The sequence below is a fragment of the Triturus cristatus genome, chromosome 11, assembly GCF_964204655.1.
Source record: "Triturus cristatus chromosome 11, aTriCri1.1, whole genome shotgun sequence".
NCBI lineage: Eukaryota > Metazoa > Chordata > Amphibia > Caudata > Salamandridae > Triturus > Triturus cristatus.
This window is the reverse complement of record NC_140594.1, coordinates 1,116,282,864-1,116,302,917: the sequence shown is the minus strand read 5'-3', so window position 1 is coordinate 1,116,302,917 and position 20,054 is coordinate 1,116,282,864. Positions and strand designations below refer to the sequence as shown.

Genomic DNA, 20,054 nt, shown 5'->3' with positions numbered 1-20,054 from the left:
TAAACCATGCAAAGCCACTAAAATAAACGTTGCATTGCTTAGTAAATACCAAAAAGGATTTTGCATCTCGGCTGCGCCATAAAATTGGCATACCCTGAAACAAAATCATAGTAAATCTCCGCCAAAATCTGGATGGAGAGATACTTCGCTGCATTCAACTAGTTATCGCACTGCAGCTTCCCCCATTTATGCTTCTGTGCAACTTGCCCATCTCCACATCAGAGGTATGCCTTCTCCCATGTGATTGCGGATTATGTATGTTAACCATTGCCTGTGATAGTTGTAAGAGAAGTAACTGCGACTTTCTTGTCCTTCATCTTACAGGACACCGTGTGTGTTTGGGGGAGACGCTGGCCAGGATCGAGCTCTTCATCTTCTTCACAAGCCTCCTCCGGGTCTTCAACTTAAGGCTTCCTGAAGGAGTGAAGAATATTAACATGGACCCTATATTCGGTGGAACACTACAACCTCACCCATATCAGATCTGTGCTGTACCCCGCTAGGTAGAGAGGGCCCTGGACAGACGAAAGGGCTTATAATACAGAATTGTTTTAGGTCAGTAGCAATGTTCTGCTGGCACCATCTTATGACTCCCTACAATAGGTGTATATTAATTGAAGTACTTTGACCACAACAGCAGCCGTTTTATTTTGCTGAAGTATTCAATACTGCTAATACATTTTCAGATGACCTTCCACGTGTTAGAATCTATAACTATGACAGGTCTTCTGACAAACTGTTAGAGAATCTCTCATTTTTTAAGCTTGTGCACCTGTGACTGCTCCTCTCCTGACTTTCTGACAGTATTGGAGCTATAATCTAAAATTGGTACTTGGAAGGTATATGGAATAGAGTACTCAGGTTTAATGTTTCTTCTAGGGGCAAAGCAGGCTCTACCCCAATTATTGTTGTATTTTTTTAAAACTTAGCTAGGCCAAGTGGGGTCATATGCTTGCTAGACCTCCAACAGGTATTCATGTTTGTGGGATTACCATGACCTTGGACAATCACCCACCCACCAACCCAAAAGTACACTACCTCATGGACTTCAAAGGGACCAATTTTGTAGGGAACAACACGAGGCAATAGGTACTAGAAACACAGCAAATAGTCAGATGCTGATACATGAACCACAGGACCTGATTTTGAAAGAAAGATGAGTGAAATCCCAAAACATCAACAATTATGAAAGCTACAAAAAGAGACAACATGATCAGTTGGAAGTCTTCAACACAATATGAAGAGCGTTCATGACCCACTGAGGATGTATCTTGCAGAAGAGGATGGAACACAGTGTCTCACTTCTGCAAAATAAAGTAGGTATGAGAGATGGGTTACGTGGTCAGAATGAGAACATTAAGACATTACCCACACCTAGACCACTGCTCAGTTACATCTTCTTAATCTATAAATTAAGGCTGGCCAGAGTCAATGCTGTGTTTTTTCTTGTATGTTCGTGTAATTCTTCTTGTGAACTTTTTTTTTTAAATAAAATTCACTAATATATCATTTCACTTTTTTGTCATTGATTTGATGAGTGGTGCCTTGTGGCATCACTAAGATTGTGGCTGGAAACTATAGAAATGCACTCAGCACATGGAAACTGCAGGGTGGAAGGGGTGCGGCTTATGTGTCTTCAGTCATGGGGCAGAGGAGGGCGTAGCAGTGTGGTGTGTATTCTCAAGATATTTGTATTTAGTTACAAGTGTTTAGAGGTTAGTCACGTAAAGTTATGAAGAGTACTTTCCCAAAGGAATGCATTGGTGGGTAGAGTGGACTAAGTGCAGACTTTAGCATATAGAGAGAGAGAGTGGGGTGTTTTACCAAGAAACAAATTAAATAGCGGGGTAGGGTATATCATAAGAGGGTATAGTAAATAGAGAGAGTGAGTGGAGAGTTAGAGAAGGTAAGGTGAGAAAGCAGAAAGGGGTGGAGTAGATTGACAGTGACCTTAAGAGATTTAGGCTAAAGAGCTGCTTTGGGTAAAGATGGAAAATTGGAAGTGGAGTTCCTCAATTAGCAGGTAAGCGAGGCATTCAAGGGAGGTCCATTCTTACCACTAATACACAACAAACCTAACCACCTGCTGTAGGAAATTCATATCAATAACTAGCAGCAATATTACCCAAAAGACATGTGATATGGGCACTAACTTTTCCACATTGTCCTATGCATGGGAGTGGAATTACAGGATGGCTAATATATATAAACGAGGGAGCTTGCACATTATTTCCTTTTCACACTACAGTTATTACATCTCTAGTCATCTGTAAACAAATGACGAAGTGTAATAAGATTTTACAGCTAAGTTGTGACATTTTAATGCCTATTGCCAAAGCCAGCAGGGGTACTGGAAGGCAGAGCTCGGAGCATAATTACAGCTGCAGTTCTGCACAAGGGAAAAAAATGGCTTTTATTTCTGATTTGGTTTTCAAAGGAACAGGGTTCAGCTGAAAGGAGATATATGTAAAATAACAAGTTTCCTTTTGCATGCTATAGGATATTACAATAAAGTGCTTTTCTACACATTCTGTGGCAGCATTGAGATGTTAAATACTTTACTTCTGAAACATACACCACATAGAAATATGCACACTGATATCGTCTTGAAATGAGAACTAAAATAGAATATATACATTCATACTAAAAACACTCAAATTCATCATACAGTATCTTCTTTAAAACAATTCAAATACAATATAGAAAATAATTCCCTAAACTCAATCAAGTTCATCATACATTTCAAGCTGCTCTAGCTGCTTTGCCATAACTATTGCTAAACACACATACACACACATATATATATATATATATATATATATATATATATATATATATATATATATATTTATGTGTATATATTACCTACTGGCGGTCGCCAGTAGGTAGTTATAGTTAGGACCACGTTTCCATAGGAAATCCGTAACATTCTATTTTGAATAACTTTGGCGCCGGTCAACTAATCCTCGCGAATTTTTCAAAATAGGTGGGGCGCTACGCTCCGCTCCTACCCTGAAAGTCTCGGGGGGATTCGTCAAGCGGGGGCTGAGATAAAAGGGGGGTCCCAAAACGCGTTTTTCCCATGCATTTTTCCATAGGACCTTTAGACACAGCTACAGCCCGAACGGCTGAACAGAATTACTAGAAATTTGGCAGAGAGGTAGTCCTCAGGTCAAGGAAGTGCCTTTTGTAGGTTTGGTGTAAATCTGTTCAGTAGATTCTGAGAAAATAGCCTTTAAATCAATATATATATCTGAGCCAGCTTACGGTGCGCTTACCGTACGCGTACGGTGGCGTGCGCGAGCGCGATTCTGATTGGCTCTTAGATCTTAGTAAACATTCGAATCGGCCGAAACCAGGAAGCGGCGGCCGCCATTTTCTCTCTCGCACTGAGAGTGTGGATTAAAATACAAAGCACAAAAACATGTAAAGGGGCTGTTTGGACAGCTCCAAAACACCTAGCCATGTTGAGGGAGTCCCCAAAGATCCCCCAAGGCCAAAAACGGAATTTTTATTTTTTCGCTAATTTCGGCGATTACGCTTACCGTACGCGTACGGTAAAAAAAAAAAAAAAAAAAAAAAAATTTCCACACTCTCCCCACCCCGTGTGCAAATGGTGCCTGAAGGGCACCATTTGTGCATGGCTTTTAACAATTTGTCAAAAATTCAAATATTACCTTTCAAAACGAAGTGCATCATGTGTCCTCCATGTGCGCACGGTGCGCGAAGCGCATCGTGCGTACATGGCCCATCTAGTGTAACGTGGGCACGCGGTGCGCGTAGCGCACCGCGTGCCCACCGTGCGTGCACGGCACTAACTGCGTAAAGTGGGCGCGCGGTGCGCGAAGTGCACCGCGTGCTCACTGTGCGCGCACGGTGCGTGAAGCATTTAAAAAAACGTACAAATTCACTGAAAAAACCATAGGTTTCACACACGTTATAGTTAGGAATTAGCATTTAAAAAACCTTGCAAATTCACTGAAAAAACCATAGGTTTCATAGTTAGCGGAAATTTTACTGATAAAAAACCAATGAAATTCCCCCGTTATAGTTAGTGCAGGCAACTATAACTCACGCGACCGCAATCTTCTGCTGATGACATATGTGTCTTTATGAAAAAAAAATATTTGTAATATATGTATAGCTAAAAATTTATGGAAGAAGACATGGGCAAATAAGTGTCTAAATACAGTATTAGCATCAGCAGAGGATTGCGGTCGCGTGAGTTATAGTTGCCTGCACTAACTATAACGGGGGAATTTCATTGGTTTTTTATCAGTAAAATTTCCGCTAACTATAACATGTGTGAAACCTATGGTTTTTTCAGTGAATATATATATATATATATATATATATAGATATACACTCAAGGGAGCCTGATGACATCATTTTAACCGGGACTTCTCAATTTTTTAACACACTGCGCCTTTACCCTGAACATTACATGCCTGTTTGGGTTTTATATTTTTTCTTCCCTTCCCCACGCAACATCCAGTCGGCAATAGTGCCTTCTGGGTACTGTAGTCAATTTTGGACTGCCGAGGAAGAGCGTCCATGTGACTTGGGGTCGGAACACTCCCTCCAAGGGGAGCTATGCAGGATACTACAAAGGCGTGGGTGGAGACACATTTTTCCTGGGAGCAGCGGCATCTGAGGACGCTACTAATGCCGAAATGCATTATGCTTTTGCTGTTTCATTAAAAGGTTTCCAAGATTCCCCGCATTGTCAGGAAATTAATTTCACAGCTGGCATATAAGGCTTGCAACTTCTGTTTCAAGCCTATAATTCTGTGGCATAATAAAACTTGGTGGGGACCCTGCAAAGTTAACCGAGGGGACCCCACATGCTCCAGATCCAGTCAGCAGCTTTATGGCCAGGGGCCCCACCGCAAGTAAGTAGGAGGCCCCTGTAGCTCGGGGGCTATTGTTACGCCACTGCTATAGGTGTAAGATCCATCAAGCCCTGATTTATATGTAATTTACAAATGACTGCCAAGCAGCATTTATAAAATCAATGGCAGGAACCTTCTTGACAGCGGTTCCTCTCAATACATTTGACTGTTTGCTACAGGGCTGCGTCCAAAGGACGCAACCCTGTAGCAAACAGTAATCTATTTTTCTTTTCAAACAGAAAATCCTGAAATTGAATTTGCTTTTTGGAAAGAAACAAATGAATGCTCCCTCGCCATGGGAGACTTCTCCCATGGTAGACTAAGCATTATTATAGTTTTACAGTTCCTTACCGCTAGGTTTCACCTTGTGGAAGGAACAGTAACAAATGACTACATATCCGCCCATTTAAACTTGGTGGGTGGACATGTAGCCATTTTTATTTGCCAGCTCTTACTCCCCAGGGCCATCAGAGAAGTTTATCTACAATGGAGACAGCGTAGACTCAGCTAGAATATAAATCAGACCCTAAGTCATCTTCATACATAAGGCAATGAGTATGTGCCCGCATATTTCAGAGAAGCAAGAATCCACACTCCCTAGCACTTCTGGGAGACTAGAAATAAAACAACTGAAGAATAAGGGGACTAGAGTTCATCCCTGTCTTAAACCATTGTTAACCGGGATTAGATCCATAAAAATTCCTAGCCCATTTAGGTTTATCTGAACCCAGTTGTTTGCACATAATTTCCTTATCAAAGCCAGCAGGAATTGGGTAATACTCCATATAGCTAATGTTTTCCATTGTATCCCATGGTCCAGTACTCTGAATTCCACCTAGAAGTCAACAAAACTTCAGTATAATTTGCCCACTGTGCTTGTGGGACTTCTTGCGGCGCCTCAGAGAGAAATCAATGGTCAATTGTGTAACACTTTGACCAAAACTCACCATGCTCTTTAGGAATTCTCATACAGCCAAAGGTCCTAGCATAATTGATATAAAAGGGGCCTGGGCATAGATCTTTTAGGACACATCCAGCAAGAGATTTGCAGGGTCCTCACAGGAACCATTCTTGTGGATGGGCTTTAATACTGCACATTGTCACAAATTCAGAATTACCCCTGTTTTGGAAAACCATTTAAAAATGGGAACTAGGGCATTCACCCACCACAATTGGTTAGACTTATTAAGAATATCTGGGAGGCTCTCTGGGCAATCCGCCTGAGATGGTTTCAAACTGGAAATTATCCCTGATAAAATCCCGACTCCTGTACTTGCCACAGATTGATACAATCTGCTTGATGATCCCTTTCATCTTCATCATTGGGTCTTTTATAAAGGTCAGTTAAAAACATGACACATTTGGATTCACGAGTTTGGGCCTCTAAGTTGGAAGGTGGTACTGTACGCACTTTATTTACTGAGTGCCAGAAGAGCCGCAAGTCACCTCTGGCAATAACATTGTGCATTTCTCTCCAGTTGGCCTCATTAAGTGTGCTTCTTTTTTGAGAGCACATTGCTTAATAGAAAATTTGTAGGAGTCTGTGGTCATCTTTTTTTGAGAGCACATTGCTTAATAGAAAATTTGTAGGAGTCTGTGGTCATCTTTATCAGAGGGATCTTCGCTCCTTAATCTATTTGGTTCCCTTTCGGAGAGACTGACATTCCCCATCAAACCACCCATGTTCTTGCTTCCCTCTGAATCTTATTGGGGTCAGTTTTCAGGACCACCCTACCACATTGGTTCCTACAGCGCTCAGCGGTTCAGCGGTTACTTGCTGCCCACGCGCTGCTGCTCTGATTTTTTCCGTTTTGCTTCATTCGTTCTTGCCTCTGCCGCTCCAAACCGCCTACCACTAGAGCAGCCCGGTGGGGGTGAGAAGCGGAAAAGGAGACTTTGAGGGAGCATCAACCTGCAGGAGATGCTCTGGGCCTGCTGCCTAGGACCTGCCTAGAAACCTGCAGATCTGGTGTCTCAGAGCCCCGGAAAGACCTCAGCCCCTACCTCTACCAACGGAGAAGAGGTGAGCAAATTCTGAAGTTCGTGGGCTGGGGTAGCCGACTGGTAGGGGGTCTCTCTAACCTCCACAGAGGGGTGGTCAGCAGGGGGGGGGGGGACAGCCAATAAGCGCTACTAAAACTGTGAGAAATGCAGAAGCAGTGAAGGGAGGAGTTCTAAGAGGGCCTAAGGGAGGCCAGAGGCCCTAACTTCTAGAATTAACGGCCTGGTCGAGGGTCAAATCTACCATTCTGGTCCCAGCCCCCACTAACTTTTTTTATTGACTGATAATCATAGCACCCCCTAACAACAGCAATTGAAGAGTAACAGTGCAGCAGTGATTATAGCATGGGCAGATCAGTTAGGCCCCAAGAGGCCACTGTAAAGTCTTCTTGAGAGGCTCTGACAGCGTTCTGCAGCATCACAGAGGGGCCGCGCGGCACAACACGTGATAAACAATGCTAAGGCTCTAAGATCACTGAGAACTCTAAAACTCCAGATAATACAACCAGCAAGATTGGTGTAGCATAGAGGGCAGGTTAAGGTCGGAGAGCAGAGGGCAGTGGGAGACTCTAGGTGGTTGGTGTCTGTGGGAATAGGAGCAGAAGCGGTCGGAATGCGTCCGGTGTGGCTTGCCCTACACCACAGCCTGCTACCTCACTCATCCCTCACTCCCTCAGTCCGTTAGAGTCCCCTTACACCACACACTAGCTAGCACTCTTCCACAGGATTGCACACCTGCTATCCACAATTCCACGTCCGGTGTGCCGGCTCTGTCCCGCTCAGAACCAACCCAGAGGCCGAGGGGAAACGTGTCAGACAGCCGAGGCACCAGGCGCAGAAGAAAAGGGTGAACACTGATCTGCTGTGGAAGGGGTAAGGAAAGGACTTGGTTCCCTGTGTCTGAGATTGTCTGAGATCGTTCAAGACCATAATGAGATCAGGGAAAGTAAGGCAGCAGACTGTAACAAAGCCTAGTAAATGGATGCGCAAGACAACTGTCAAAGTAGACACTAAAGAAAGCAAGAGTGAACTGACGAGAAATGAGAAAGACTGCTCCCTGGTCTCACCACGCCTCTCCAGCCCACAGGCTCCCGTTTTCATAACCCCTACAACATCTAGCGCAACCAAAAATATACACCAAATTCTCTTTTATAAAAGATGCTGGGGCAGTGCTGTGTTCGAGCAATGACAGTCTAAGCAGTTTTCCCACCCCTGTCCAACCAACGATAGTACAGCAACAAAAGAAGAAGGAATGCGGAGAACCGACAACTTCCAATAACGGTCCAAGTACAAGAGAGCTAGAAGAAGTAAGGAAAGAAGAGAAAATGAAAGGAATCGAGGAAAGGGAGCAAACCAGACAAAAATCTATGCACCTGCAAGAGCCAGTAAAGCCCAGCACCTGCGGCACCTACGACAGCTACGTAAAAAGCACAGGGAGTGAGAATGATGCTCCAGGACAGCCTACGAGCCATGAACTAGCTATGAAAGAGAAGGGAAAAGGAAAAAATCATGATTCCAACGGGCACTCTCAGTATGAAAACCCGGATAAATGGCTCGCACTACTCAAGAAAAAGGAGGAAGAGGTACAACTGAGTACACATTCAAATAACATCACCCCAAAGGGAAACCTAGGAATCCTTGAGACCCCCCAACATGAGTCAATTGGGACACAGGTGGAATTTAAACAGGAGAGGCAACAGGTCACAGCAGCCATACCAGAGTTCACCGAGGGTAACAATGACCCCCACGACTCAGCTGTCAATAAAAAAGGAATACACACATCTGATGAGCTCCAAACAACAACACTGGATAGATTATCCCAGGAACAGCTGCGCCACCAACTCTTGCAAAGTACCATTCAAACTCAACTCAATAAAAAAACGCAAGGGCTACACACATTAAGAACTCAGGACTTGGACCTTGAGACATCTTATCTTACACCGGAAGAATGGGAGGAGTTGGTAGCCTCGTACAACCAGGCCTCTCAAGAGGAACCAAAAGGAATGAGCAGGATCTCATTAGAATGTGATATCAAACAAGACAAACTGCAGGAAAGAAAAGACATCTGGACCTCCCTGTTGCATACCACGCAAATGTCCGTGAATGCCATGCAATACCAATCTGAAAAGATGGATATCCAACTCTTAGTCTTAAATTCACTCTCTATTTTTGTGGCAAATATCGATAATAAACTGGCAGACCTTAACAACCTGATCAGGAAGGCCCAATCAGAGGCGCAGTTTACACAGGCCAGCTGTAGCTGCGTAACAAATGTAGACAAATTGTCAACATTACCAACAGCAATGGGCAATCTCTTAGCTGATATAAGAGAGGCTATGGTAAGTCAATCAGCGAAAATAACAGTCCCAGTCGAGAATATCGACCCACCAGCGATAAACCCAATAAACCGAGATTGGGGCCAGCTCATTTGTAATTTAAAATCAGAAGCAGGGCAGCCCCACGAGGATTTGAGGCTAAAAGCAAAAGATTCTAATACATCCTTGTTTCGAAGGGTCTTCACATCCCCAATGGGGGATCTTGTCACGATAAGTAAATCTCCACAGGAGACTGATTCATCATTAACCATAAAAACAGCGGAGAAAGCAGAAGATGAAGGGTCGGAAAAGGAAAATGACTCAACCCGCATCTTCCATCTGTGATCAGAGTCAACGCCCTGGTAATCAACCAAAGGTAAACTCACTAGGCATCTCAACTTTGGAGAAGGAACAGCATGATCATAACTATGAGACAGTAGAGAACATCATCCAGGAAGGGCGTAAAGACGCCAAAAGAAGTGCTAATGACAACTCTCGAGACAGAAGAGGAATCACACATGGGGTTGTAACCACAATACCAGGTCCTGGCATAGATTCAGCACGGGTGGGCGAAACGAGCCCCCAAAGCCCAAGACTAAAAAATCAACTTTTATAGTCACTCGGCGAACAAGCAGCCTAACAGGAGTCAACAACCATTGTGTTTCTTCCTGAATACAAATCAAAGGGCTGGGCTGACATATTAAACAGGGGAAACATCTTACATCTCTGAAAATCCACCAGTAGTTTAAAGAATCTAAAAACCAATGACTTGGAGTCAATAGAATTTTTGGAATACAGATCAACCGGGAACTGAAGTAACCAAAACAGTCTGGGCATCGCTAGACTTAGCCAAGAAAGTCTTGAATGAGTATGCCCAACTCAACACCTTGGCAGTTCGGGCTGGACTGTTCCCATGAGGCACAGGGTCAAGACTGATTTGCATATGGCCATGTCTGAACTGGGGTGGCGTAGTGGGCAAAAGAACGATGGATTCAACCCAGATCTCTTGACTGGGGGAGAATGTCTGCATTGTCAGCATTCCGTCCATCATTTGTTTGTTGTAACGCTTTTCGCCCTAAGTGGGATGGGTATTCCCAGACGTGGGACCCGTGCTCACTGCGCCACTGGAGTCAAGCTATCCTGGCTGATGACGGCCGATAGCCAGAAACCGGTCCTAGGATGCTTGATTCCGGTCCAGGGAAGACATGGCTTGGCAGTTCGGGCTGGACTGTTCCCATGAGGCACAGGGTCAAGACTGATTTGCATATGGCCATGTCTGAACTGGGGTGGCGTAGTGGGCAAAAGAACGATGGATTCAACCCAGATCTCTTGACTGGGGGAGAATGTCTGCATTGTCAGCATTCCGTCCATCATTTGTTTGTTGTAACGCAACTCAACACCTGGGGCATTAAAATGTGGCCCTTTATTAAGCCAAGATACCCTGAATCCCTACTAGTAGATCCAATTAACCAACCAGAAATCCAACCCAGCACTCGACCATACTCAGTATTGTGAGGAGCCCGCAGCAAATCTCCTACGAGTACAGAATTTGCGGAGCAGCCAAATTCTAGGATAAACAAAACCGGAACTATAGCCCCACAAGATTGAGGATGGCTGTCCAGGACTACAAACACCAAAAGTCATAATATTTTACATAATCCACCAACTACATCAAATTAAAAAAATACCCCAAAACTCTGTTCCTGTAACATTAACGGTATGGGAGACAAGACTTCGGACCCCGGAGCTGCAATTATATTTTCCAAAATTTGACATCATGTTGTTGCAGGAAACGTGGAGCGAATCACCAGTTTAAATGCAAGTATTTAATCTACATCATTTAGCAGCTACGAAGAGTGCCAAATTCGGCCCTCGGAAGGGGGGTCTTGCCACATACAGCTCTATTAGGAGCATCTATGCAGTGAAATCACTATCCTACAATTTATTACCCCCCAACGCAATGCAAGAACATAGAATAATGACACAGGGAGTGAATAAAAATCAATCTGTGCTACTGATAAACTTATACCTCACCTGTGTGATAAAATCAAGGGCACCAATCAGTTGCGGGAAGAATTGATGAAAATACTAACAGAGGAGAAAACGACCAACATGATCATTACTGGGGACTGTAATTTACACAAACTGAGTTCAACAGTCGATGATAATCATATGGAAGATGAACTATGCGCATGGAACAAGCCGCCACAAGAAAGCAACACTAATGGAAGACAAACTAAGTTAGCGCAGAAGTTCCTTGCGACTCTAGAGCGTCTGGGCTTCTGTGCACTAAATGGAAGATTCCCAGGAGATCGCCCACAGATGGCAACATTCCATAACGCAGTAGCAAGCACGACAATCGATTATACTTTTATCTCTCTCCATATGTTTGCAAAAGTACAGAACTATCATATTATAATCTTGGATCAGAGCTTTCACTTGCCGCAAGAAACTACGATGAAAATGTTGGCAACAACCAGATATTTGCCAGCAAAAGCACAATGCCAAGTATGTACAACTAACGACAAAAGAGTAAAATGCAAAACACATGACCCGGAAGGCCATCTGGCCCTTGCAAAACAACTTCTCGGAGAAGTTCAAGCTGCAGAGCCCGATACAATAAAAAGCTGGGAGATATTCACAAAAAAACTAGGCAACACATATGGAGATAAAAAGGAACAACACATAGGAGATAAAAGGAACAACAACAAATCAGGAGAGCAGTCTGCCTCAGAGCAGATCCCTCACTTCCGCTATTGGAAAAAACGCACAAGTAAAACATCTTAAGGCCTCCATAAATCATGCACTTCGGAAATTTTAAAAATGTGGTCAAGATCTTTCTGCTTTGAACAACCTGAGGCAAATAAAAGCTACACACAAAAAATGTATTTGACGCCTCAAAAAAGAAGAAGAAGAGGCTCTGTGGGCAAAACTTTTATATGATATTAAGATCAACAATAACTCGCGTTTCTGGCAAACAATTAACACTTTGACCAGTTCATCGATCCAAGGCATCAATTCACATTTGACAGAAGACGCCTGGTCAACTTTTCTCCAACTTCATTTTAACAGAGATTTAGGGACCCAAACCAGCACAAACACACCTTGGATTAATTTAGAATCATTGTCCCAATTCGATCATATTCTCACACCGGAACAGATATTAACCATCATGGACAATCAAATATGTAAAAGAATTTCTATGGGCAAGCCAGAGTGCGCACCAGGCCCTAACGGGACCCCACCAATTCTGTTCAAACATGACCAAGAACATTGGGCCAAAGCATTAAAACCGATCTTCGTAGCAATCCTGCAAACATCAACGATTCCAGCATCATGGAGGGGTTCCATTATTTCTCCTATCCACTAAAAAGGTAGTAGAAATTATCCGAAAAATTACCGGCTAGTAGCCTTACTGGACAATGAAGCCAAATACTACGCAGGGATAATACTACAGGAACTAACGACTTAGGCCACAGAAAATGCAGCAATTCCCCTAAATCAAACAGGCTTCTGTAAGAATATCTTAACCCTTTCCCTTATAATAGATGGCACAATTGTACTTAAACAAACCCCTGTACATATGTTTTATTGACTACAGTTCAGCATTTGACCAGAAATATATTATGGCAAACGCTGCAAAAAACGAAAACGCCACCACTACTTTTAGAATAGTTAATTAGGTGCAGGAGACCACCTAACAAAAAAGATTCCTACGACCTCAGGACTGAAGCAGGGCTGCATGCTAGCACCAACACTTTTTAATCTTTTTATGGCACATTTTTCGGGCAGGCTGCACGCATGCAATTCATATGGCCCGAAGCTGGGAGGCTTGACCTTATCAAATCTCTTATACGCTGTTGACCTTGTGTTCATTAGCCGGACCCCAAATGGCTTACAACATTTGCTCGACGTATCAGCTACTCAGGAGATAATGAATTGAGCATTAACCAAGAAAAAACAAAGGTCCGGTACGTGAATACATGCTGAGCAAAGTCATTCTACCCCTGGCACCTGGCAACACACCAGCTGGAAACTGTACAAAAATATAAATACCTGGTAGTCATTATTGACAGCAAAGGGAACTTCTCTGCCCAACACGAGGCCATAAAAAAGAGGGGTGGATAGCGACAGCTGAGGGACTAAGAAATCTGAAACATAAGATCTCTGGCACAAGTTTCTCCTCGCTGACTCGGGTGATACATGCGAAACTCACACAGTCTATCACCTACGGAAGTGAGGCCTTGAGAGGGAGGGACGCAGAAACACTGGGTGGCACAATAGCAAGAGCACTACGGATGATCTATGGCTTGCCGAGATGTACATCTCCCACACAATTGAGATTAGAGTTTAGGATCCAAAAACAAGACCTGGCCTGCAAAGGAGCATATATCAAAAGCTGGTACAGAATAAGAAAGGGGGACCCAGAAACCCTAAATGCATACTTATGGAAAGAACTGCAAACTAAGGAGGCAGGTTTAGCTAGACGCTATCTGAAGACTAGCTCGAACATTTAGGAGTAAGCGGACTTTGGGAGACATCAGGGACCTACGTAAGCTTCAAAAACGTAGTCAACAAAATTGTCAAAAGAGAGTCTCTTATACAGGGTAAAGCCATCCTGTCAGAGAGAGAACACGTCTGGTTCTCAATTTACAGTTACACCAAAGTTTTGCCGCAAACGTACCTTCACATCGGTTTCTCTAAGGCCATTAAAGAGAAGTTCCTGAATTTTCGCCTAGGTATACTACCATCCGCATTCCACTTGCCACCGTGGCTACGTCCTCCAATGCCAGCAACCTGCAAACTCTGCAGGGAAGGGTAGAAGGATATACTGCCCTTCCTAACTATTCGCACGGAACTACTAAGGGAGCGCCGAGAATTACTTAGACCCTAGTTTAACAAATAAAACATACGGTCCAGCAGACAAGCAGTGATAGCTAGTTTCTCTGGAGAGGACGGCTAGCTGAGTTGCTGTCTGGTAAAATGTTTGACAATAGTGGACACAAAGATAAAAGATAAACAACCTAAAAACACAATGGTATGACCAAATAAACTTAAAGATGACCTAGGGTGGACGAGCCCCTCATCAAAACTGTAGCAGATGAGCCGTCCAAGTTACTAATTAAATGCTGCTGCTACAATTGCTTTTTAAATGTATAAGATGGCTTTTGAAATCCCGCGAACGACAATTTTTGCACACAACCTATGCCCATGGTGGCCTCTTCATCAAGGCACTCTGAACGAAAATACCCCAGTAACGCTTAGCTTTACATTTTTAACTCAATTTTATTGACTTCTGACATGAAACTATGTTAATGTAATAATTGCACAATTTGACTTCTCTGTTTATTTTTCTACTTTTTAGGTAAATTATTGCCACGGTTTGAATTAATCATGCAAATAAAGATATTCTATTCTATTCCTTCTGCTACAGCATTTCTTTTTATCTAACCTATATTAAAATGGTTCTAATATCTTCACCAACAAATTACTAATTGCTTTTGGTATAAGTTAATTTCGCACAGAAGATTCTATTTTTATCTTTCATATTTTGCAAAAGTCCTATTTCTTTCCTATGAAAGGACATCACGCCAAGGATTTAAACAAATTGTGGAAAGGATGATGTTGAGACCATACATTATAAGGAGTAAAGTACCCCCTGCTGTAAATTATATGGATACAGCTAATCACCTCAGAGTTCCATGATCTTATAAAAGTACTCACCCAAATGCCTTGTTCCTCGTTATGCTCAGGCAAATCTTTTGTGACCTGCAGTATCCTTATAATGTAAGATTAGGGTACTTTATCACATATGAAATGTTACTCTCATGGGATGCTTTGGTAAAGCCAAGACTCACTGAACTTTAAATTGAAGAGAGGCGCTGAGGGCATCTATGTCACACAATAGTTGACACAAAGAAAGCAGGAACCCTGTGTTCACACAAAGACAATAAGCACAACTATACCCTACAAAGAGTTTAAACATTTTATGTCTTCATTGATCTATACTGTTAAAGATGAGAAAGCCCAGAGACTCACACCTATCAGGCCATCAGACGGGCAGGACTTGTGGTGGTTGTTTGACTATAAGGCTACCCTATTTACGTGAACTCTCATGCGAAACACCACTCCTCCTAAACTGGGATGGAGTAACTGACATGTCTAATTAGTCATGTCCAGGAAAGGAGCAGCTATCTGCCCTTTGTTATAATAACAGTATAGGAAAATTCCCAGTGCATGTTATAAATTCCAGGGAGGCCGCCGCTTCTATCCCTGAAGAAAGTCCAGCACCCTTTAGGGGCATAAGCAGACTGAAACATGTTGGCACTAGGGTCTTAGGACCATAAAATGGATTGGGATGTGCCCCCAAGTGATTTCCAGTGACTGAGACTCTCTGTGCCACTGGACTCAGGTTAAACCCAGCTGAAGAGCTCCAACCAGGACAAAACTGGTCCTAGATTGATAGTGTACTGGTTCAGGGTGGACCTAGCTGTTCATACTGGACTGTCCCCATGAAGAGCAGGATCAAGCCTGATATTCGTACGGCAGGGTCCAAACTCAGGTGGCATAGTGGAAGAAAAACGATGGATTGGGGTGCAGGCCAAACGAATTGCCAGTGCTGAGATTAATTCAAGCATTCAATCCATCTCCTTGTTGTTTTGCATTTGATGCCCTAAGGTCCTGAGCTCACTGTACCACTGGAACCAAACTATGCCTGGCTGAGGAGCCCTAGCTAGGGCAAAACCAGTCCTAGGTTGTCTGTGTTCTGTTCGGGGAGGACCTGGCCTGGCTATTCTGGCGGGACTTTTCCCATCAGGAGCAGGGTCAGGGCTGATTTGCATATTGCTGTGTCCATACTGGGGTGGCATGGTAGGAGAAAAATGATGGATTGGGATGCAGTCTCGAGAGATTGCCAGTGCCTTTGATTAATTAGAGCATTCCATCCATAACATTGTTGTTTTTGCCCGGTGCTCCAAAATTCCAATGTTGTCCTTCAAAATTGTTACTGTTAACAAAGGCCTCACAGAGCCTAAAGGGATTTAAATCCCCTCGAGCTTCATGAGGCCTTTATTTTATTTGTGAGAACATTCTGCCCTCTAGGGGTGGAATGTATCCATATCCTTATAGCCCTCCGTAGCTGGGCTATACCTGCATTAAAGTCCCGCTACCTTGTTAAAGGCCCTAGACTTCGGCTCAGGCCTTTAACATTGGAGCCGGCCTTCAATGGGCAGTATAGCCCGCTATGGTGGCTATAAGGCTATATTGGAACATTGGACTGTTGAGAACACCACTGAAGACAATGGAGTAGCTCTAGGCTTATAATGGCTGATACTAACCAAGAGCACAAACATTCCAATGTTTGTCTTCTTGTTTTTGCCTTTTTAATTTAGAACATTCTACCCTTAGAGGGTGGAATGTTCTAATAGCCTTATAGCCATTCTGCATCAGAGTTATACCAGCTCTTAAAAGTTCTTAAAGGCTCTCTCCCTCATTATAGGCCCTCACCTGCAGCTCAGGTATTTAACTAGGGTTCAGTGCCTTTACAACCAGTATAGCCCTTGACAGTAGTCTATAAGGCTGTAGTAAATTTGAACGTATTTCTGCATGCAATTTTGATAAGCATTTTTTTAACATGCTGAAAAATTAATCCAATAGAGCAAAATTGACACATAACACTATGTAATAATTTTGCACCGTCTGACTTGTAATACATATTGCTTCAACTCATAAATGAGGCCCTTATGAGGTAATATTAAAAATTCTAAACTAACCTTGTAGCCCACGGTAGCAGCATATCCTTGCCATTCGAACATTGGAATGTTGAGAGCTTCATTGATGACAATGGAGTAGCTCCAGGCCTTACTATGGCTGGTATAAGCCTTCCGCTATAACATTCCAATGATTGTCTTTCTGTTATGACCTTCTTAAATTGGAACATTCTACCTTTAGTGGGTGGAATGTTTAAATAGCCCTTCTGACTCTGGCTATACCGGGTGTTAAAGACTCTCTCCCTCACTATACCTCAGGTTCTGGACCTTTAGCAACAGGTATAACCCTCAGCAGTGTGCTATAAGGCTATATTAAAGGCCCACTCGAACTCTGAAGATGAGGGTGGGTCCATTAACAAGGGAGCGGAACCTTAGTGGATGGTATAAACTGCTACCACAGGCTAGAAGAACATTCTGCAGAATGTCCTAATGATTAAAGCAGCATTCTGGGAAAAAGAGGGGATTTACATTGCTTTGCACCTCTGTAGATTGAGTACCATTTGCAGGTCTTGCTGAGTGTGCTTGATTGCTGCTAAGGTGCACACACAACAAGAACTGTGATCTGAACAGCAGACAGCCTCTTAGTCTCATTGGGCTCTGCCAAATAGTTTTTCTGTATTTTCAGGGACAAGGGACAATAGAATTTGAGCAAAACTCTACCCTCCCTTCTTCGGAAGCTCAGTGACACTGACATTAAAAGTTGGTAAGTCGCTGTGAATCCTTCTCTTCAGCATTTGGCTCTCTCATTCCCCTGTGCACCCCAAATAGCAAGAGAAGAAGCAGGGGAGAAGGAGAGTCTGAGAATGTGTAATACAGCATTGGACAGTTGACAGCAGAGGGCCAGGGTCCATAACAGGGTTTACAGCCCGCTCCTCCCCAATTGTCTGCAATGCGGCTCCCAACATTTCAATGTACTAATATCAATTAAACCACATCACCTGAACAATTGCGTCTAAATAAAGACATACATATTCCTACAGGAAAATCTCACATTTCCTGACACATGGCAGCTGTAATGTTCCTGGGTTACATGAATGTGTCCATGTGCATCAAGCCTTTCAGTTATGCATTAGAGGCTGCGAGTATCCAGATGTTAGTATCGCCTGGCGTCCCTACGCTTGCTCTCAAATATATAGGCTAGCGAAGCAGTAGGCATGGTAGGTGTATTTTGTACTGAAGGTCCCCTGCAGGGCCCCAAGTACAAAAAGAGGGACAGGGGGGCTTTTTCCACTCCGAGAAGAAGGGAGGGGAAAGGGAGTGGGGGGTCCAGCAAAAACGATGGCCCCAATTATGATATTTCAGAAATAGGGTTAATGCTGTTCCTCTAGAATGCAATATATAGGAGAGTTAAAGAGAAGGTTGGACCCAACTAATTGCACGTAATGTCTGTAATTGGGAATCCATTTGTTGGATTGTGGTGCCCTCACACACCCTAGCGGGTGTCATGCTTCATCATATGGGCTGCTCCTCATCGGGTCGGCGGTGCAATACCCAACGGACTCCCTTAAAAAGGGGCACTTTGTCGGAGATCTTTTTTCCAACTGCCGTATGGTGAAGTGCGGGTGTGGGGCCCGAATAGTGTAGATGTGTGATGGTGATTTAAAATAGGGTTAGGAGTGCCTGTTATGAATTAATTTTATTCTGGGGGCCTGCTACCCTAATTAAAAATGTGTGAACATGGCACTAGTCCGAGTATAATGCCTCGTGTCGGAGTGTCCCCTTTTAAAAAATGTGTAAAGGTCAACATGTTTCTCGCCTCGCGATTCATCAGGACCAGAAATCAGAAGAAGGAACTATCTACATCTAAAAACTACTAATGTTAAGGTGTGTAGTGAATCAAGTATTGCTTGAGTATGGTACCTGTTGTGATCAGGAGCTACCTGTAAAGGAAGAAGGGTAGGTTATAGAAATATAACACACAGGTATGCATCGTATAGAACAGTTGGAAACCATGCCTTAAATGTCATTCTCAACTCTCAATTCGTCTCAACGATGGTGATTGATGATATGCCGATTGGCATGTTAAAACGTTTTTATAAAAATTGTGATAGTGAAATCCCACAGTGAGCCGATGTGAATACTCAACAAAGTGGACATCCAACTTAAATTAAAATTAGCAGAAAATACAGAGGTGTAACTCACCCTATTCAGTAATTTTCCAAATATCAACAGTACTCGGTGGATTGTACATGAGTTGGTGTTCCTCTGTAAGTAGGACTATACAAAAAATCGTAATGCACTTGGTAAATTGGGTGACAAAATAGAGTAGAAACAGTAAAACAAACAAATAATCCCTAATCAACGGTGAATCATGTATTGTTCGGTACTGCTTGTTGTGAAATAGGGGTCCCTACCTGTCTTCAGTAAATGAAAAAGGTAAACCTAAGGGATCAATTGTTGATAATATAAATGGTAAACGTTGTTACATTGATACGGGCCATGTCTACAAATCTAGAACAAGTATAGTGCTTAATAGGAGGGGTAGAACCAATTGAATATACAATGACCCATATCCTATGTATGCAATGAATAGTATGGAGGTAACCAGTAGGTGGTGTCTGGAAACCTTCGCTGTTACTTCTATGTACACCCCAAGGGAGTCGCAGGGGTAGGTGTTCGATGTTATACCAAAAGAATTGTCATTATTGGTAAGCGTAAAACGAAGGTAGCGTAAACAACAGAATCATCACGATATCTTTCAGCAATAGTTGGAACTGTAGTAAGTGCAGTGTGGTCTCTACCCTTCGTGTTGAATTCCGCTCGCTAGCAGATCAAATACAGTAAATATAAGAAATGGACTTGACATATTTTTAGAAGGATCCTGCTCACTATTAAATGCATAGAAAAACGCGGTTCTGTTCAGAACGCTGCAAAAACAAAGAGAAGGTGCTGAATGTAAACAGTGATAGTGACGGTTAAACCACGGGTGAGCATGTAATCATTGCAGTAAATTAGCCCCTATGTGCACCCTCAAGTAGAACCCAGGTTCAAAATACAGGCTACTTACATTTAGTTAACTCGTGCTACTCCTTGTGACCTACCCGTTCCACCGAGTCCGGGAGGTGGTGAGGTAAAAA

General features: G+C 43.1%; 1 protein-coding gene and 1 long non-coding RNA gene across 3 annotated transcripts in view; one reads left to right on the top strand and one right to left on the bottom strand.

Annotated features, from left to right (window-relative positions):
* Nucleotides 1-1,509, top strand: part of LOC146786135 (cytochrome P450 2J4-like) — a 36,453-nt gene extending 34,944 nt beyond the window's left edge. For both annotated transcript variants that reach the window (XR_014970857.1, XM_085635638.1), the window contains one exon: nucleotides 325-1,509. Coding sequence is in view for 1 of the 2 variants with exons in the window: in XM_085635638.1 (XP_085491764.1) it covers nucleotides 325-503 (179 nt within the window). In the remaining variant the exon portion in view is untranslated. The remainder of the gene's footprint in view (nucleotides 1-324) is intronic.
* Nucleotides 1-20,054, bottom strand: part of LOC146786134 (uncharacterized) — a 92,054-nt gene extending 72,000 nt beyond the window's left edge. Inside the window, exons 1-2 of the long non-coding RNA XR_014970858.1 lie at nucleotides 19,985-20,054; nucleotides 19,120-19,194 (exon numbers count right to left, since the gene is read on the bottom strand). This is a non-coding gene — a long non-coding RNA (uncharacterized LOC146786134). The remainder of the gene's footprint in view (nucleotides 1-19,119; nucleotides 19,195-19,984) is intronic.